Here is a 4,133-nt window from a genome sequence, read left to right on the forward strand (position 1 = left end):
CGCCCGGCGGACGCAGCACGCTGCACCCCCGGAACGCTGCACCCCCGGAACGCTGCACCCCCGGAACGCTGCACCCTGCGGCGGAGGATTCCGTGGGGGACCGAGACCCGGCCGGCGGCGAACCAGAGCCACCGCCCGCCCGGTGATGCAGCCGGTACCCACCGGCATGAGGAGTGGCGGAGGCTTCTGCAGCGCCGGCGGGGCCTGGGGCTGGGCGGGAGCTGGGCACAGGGGCGGGAGCTCGCGCGGCCAGCGGGTGGTCAGAGCCGTGAATTTCCAGTGTTGGGCAGGAGCCGCACTGAGGGGGCGACAGGAAAGCTGGGGAGGGGCCTGGAACAAGGGCCTGTAGGGACAGGCCAAGGGGAATGGCTTTAACCTGCCAGAGGGGAGACTGAGCTGAGCTCTTAGGCAGAAGCTCTTCCCTGTGAGGGTGCTGAGGCGCTGGCACAGGGTGCCCAGAGAAGCTGTGGCTGCCCCATCCCTGGCAGTGTTCAAGGCCAGGTTGGACACAGGGGCTTGGAGCAAGCTGCTCTAGTGGAAGGGGTCCCTGCCTGTGGCAGGGGTTGGAGCTGGATGAGCTTTAAGGTCCCTTCCAACACAAACCAGTCTGTGGTTCTACGATCTGTGCTATTGTGGTGAGCAGGTGCAGGTAATGCATCCAAATATTTCCTTACAGAAAACTTCTTCACAAAAATAAAGTTGAAGACTAGTGTTTTAAGACTTTCATCAGTGGTTACAGGCTTTCAGCTTCCTTATCCTTCTTTTTTAATTCTCCCTAGACTTATTTTCCCAGCTGTACCACAGCAAAGTACACACATAAATACAATTAACATGCAGGTTTGATGGTGATGGAACATCAGAGGAAAACTCAGATGCATAGAAACAGCACTACTGGCAACAAGGGCATTGAAGTAATCCTAAAGTATGGCACAAAGTAAAATAATTTAAATTTGATTTTTAAACATAGTTATTAAGGAAACCTTCCATTCCTTACATTTAACGGTGTTCAGCATATAAAAAAAGATAAAAAAGATGTGTCTTATGTGATCACATGTAATCTCTTTTATGGGTGGTAATGAACTGCTCATCTGCGCTGACAATGTTTTTGAGTTCAACAAGCCTGCTCCAATGTGTGGTGTCCAACATGTGTTCCTCAGATTAACTCCTTGAGAATCTTCTGTATTAGGAATCACTTTTCTTGCTCTAAACAGTATTGAAGCATATTCTATTTACAGAATTTAAACCAACATACAGAATATAAATAAACATAAAAATATAAATAATATCAAATTCAAGGCCAGGTCGGATGGGGCTTGGAGTAACCTGCTCTACTGGAAGGTGTCTCTGCCTGTGGCAGGAGCTTGGAACTGGCTGAGTTTTAAGGTCCCTTCCAATCCAAACCAGTCTGGGATTCTATGATTCTGTGATGAATATAAATTGATTTTTTTTTTTTTACAAGAGGTGTGAAAGCTCTTTGATGTAGAAGCATTGCTACTGATTCCTTTAACGCCAATCAGGATTTTTACATAAGCAGCTCCTGTGCAGGGAAGCTCCAGATGTGTTGCTCAGAGCAACAGCATGTGCTGTTGGACCTACAGTCACCAACAGGCCTCTGCTGCTGAAAGGTGATCAGCACTTGACTGTCTTCACTTTGTAGCCGTTGTGCTTGGGAATTGGATGTTAGGATGTTAGTCCAGTCTCACAGACACACATCTAGACCATGCCTCGTCTTCAGGGAGGGACCTGCAGTTCTCTTCAACAGGTCCTGCAGCTGGAAGAGTGAGAAGGTTACACATGAGCTCTCGGACTGCAGTGTATCCTACCAAGTTGTTGTGCCTAGAAATGCAGACTCAGGATTAAGGACCATGACACATCAAATAAAAATCTCTTACTGTGTACAAGGTCACTGCAGCTTTTTCCATGAAGCAGATGAGCACAGCTCTCCAACATACAATAACTACAGAGCAGATACGAGTGTAGAATTGTGGTGACCACCTTAAAGCTGTGTGAGTCTCTGTGACTGTTTAATCCTTTGGAGTTTCTCCAGTAGGATTTGGTGGAAATTCATATTTACCTCACCATTAAACTGCACTGGCTTCCTGTAGCTGACTTTTGGGGTTCAGTTCACAGTGATTTTTGTACTAAATTAGACTGAATTGGTGACTGAATCCATTTCTAGAGACTAGTCAAAAAACAATCAGATGTTGCTAAACACAAATTAAGCATGTTAGGCTTCCATTTTTAATGCTAAAGGTCACATTTCACTCAGGAATATGTTGAACTCACTAACTTTTATCTCATAAAACCTCCTTGACACAGTATGCACTTGCAGGTTACTGTCTTCACAGGCGGCACAGGAAGTATTCATTTAATTAGACTTTCTAGGAAATCCTCATCTGAATTGAGTCCTAGTGGCTTTCTCTGCCTCTCTTTAGTACAGTGGGCTACAGAGCTTATTTAGAGAGAGATGTAAAGTTTTGTTGTCACAGTCCACAGAAAAGGGAAGAAAGAATGGATTATGAGATACATAAAAGATATATTTGTATCTTATGCTGATGAGAGTATACAAGAAGAGGAGAAGAGTGGATGTAGGCTAAAAAAAGATCTGTTGCATTATTCTGAAGCAGTGCTATGCTGAACCTTCACCTGCAGCGTTTCCAGTTGATGGGAAGATCATATGAATTGCTCAGATGATGCTATGGCTTGCTGTGGAGGGACAGTTTTTTTTGTCCAGTGGTAAGCACAGTGAGGTGACACCTGAAGCAAAGCTATAAACCACACTATGTTGTCAGCTCTTAACAAGTCCAAGGCTTGAGAAAGCATGATAAGTTCCTTAGCTTTTCGGTTTATACTAGCTGAACTTCAGTAATGCACTCAAATAGGGTAGCCTTTATCAGAAACATTAATTAATTTAGCAGTCATTAAATAACACTTGGTCTGTAATTGCAGCAGTGTTTGGACCCCAGGCAAAGCTGGTCAGTATCCTCTCTGGCTGCAAGTGTTCAGTGGCAATTCCCAGAGATACTGCTATAGTTTTAATTGCCCCTTTTTCATTCTGTAGCTCTTTGCAAATGCATTTCAGTAAACTTGTTTGGCAGTTGTAAAGGTTTGATTTACTCTAGTGAAAATTTTCTACCCTTAACCCTAAAAATTATGGAAGATCTGCTTTCTGTAGGTGACATTTAGGAGTGATAGTGCCGAGTTATTCCTTCTCTCTTCTAAGCCACATTTGTACCGCACAGTAACATGCCAAAGAGGTCTGTGGGAATAGGACGTATTATTAGTCTTGTGGGAAATGTGTAATTTCAGTGGAACTGAAAAAAGAACTTAGTCTAAGCTTGCAAAATGGCCAACGGCTATTAACAATAAATTTTCCTGTTATCCAGCCTTTGAGTTCTGCTGGTTGAATCTGGGGAAAAAAAAAAAATATATTTTGTGCTTATGAAAAGGACCCTGCACTCTGTGTAGGAAAATAGGTGCAGACTCAAGCTGGTGATAAGAGAGGTAATAGATTGGTGATGTCAGTCTGCAGCCATATAATGAAGCAGCAAGACAATACTATGTGGTAGGTCATGCTTGTTTGTGTGTGGATTTGAGCATAGTCATTATAAAATGAGAACTCTGCAAGTGGTATCACATGAGTCTGAGTCAGGATTTGTGGTTAGTGTTATGCAGAGCAGATATTGAGGAGTGCAGAGAGGGTCCTTGGGACCACTGTCAGAACAACCACTGAAACCTGTGTGGAAATACTCAAGACAAAAAAGATCCAATGCATGGCATCTTTGCATTTTAGCCATGAAATGAATTTGCAGTCTCGTTTGGTTTTGGAGAGGGATTTTTCTATTTTCCTTTCTTTTTAAATCTAGGGATTCATTTTCTCTGAGTGAGTACTGTTCATGTGGCCACAGAGACAATCTGAAGAAGCCCAGATTAAAAGGTACGTGTTACTACCTGGCATTTGTGGTCTCTATAAAAACAAGTCATTATGCAAACTGGTACTTGCGAACTAGAGCACAAGGTTAAGTAAATGAAATGGCAGTTGGTATAATCTCTCTTTGGAAAAACAGATCACTCATTCAAAAATGTAGAAGAAAAGAAGAATCTATCGTAAGATATGTGTAGCTTGATTGGGG

The 4,133-nt window shown here is 43.6% G+C and overlaps 1 protein-coding gene across 1 annotated transcript in view; it reads left to right on the top strand.

Moving 5' to 3' along the window:
- CARD19 (caspase recruitment domain family member 19) overlaps nucleotides 1-3,898 on the top strand; it is a 63,653-nt gene extending 59,755 nt beyond the window's left edge. The window contains exon 4 of the mRNA XM_062619619.1: nucleotides 3,867-3,898. Coding sequence (XP_062475603.1) covers nucleotides 3,867-3,883 — 17 coding nt within the window. The 3' untranslated portion in view covers nucleotides 3,884-3,898. The remainder of the gene's footprint in view (nucleotides 1-3,866) is intronic.
- The last annotated feature ends 235 nt before the right edge of the window (nucleotides 3,899-4,133 follow it).

This window comes from Pezoporus occidentalis, unplaced genomic scaffold (assembly GCF_034315485.1).
Source record: "Pezoporus occidentalis ecotype Australia unplaced genomic scaffold, CSIRO_AGI_Poc_V1 ctg212, whole genome shotgun sequence".
Taxonomy (NCBI): domain Eukaryota; kingdom Metazoa; phylum Chordata; class Aves; order Psittaciformes; family Psittacidae; genus Pezoporus; species Pezoporus occidentalis.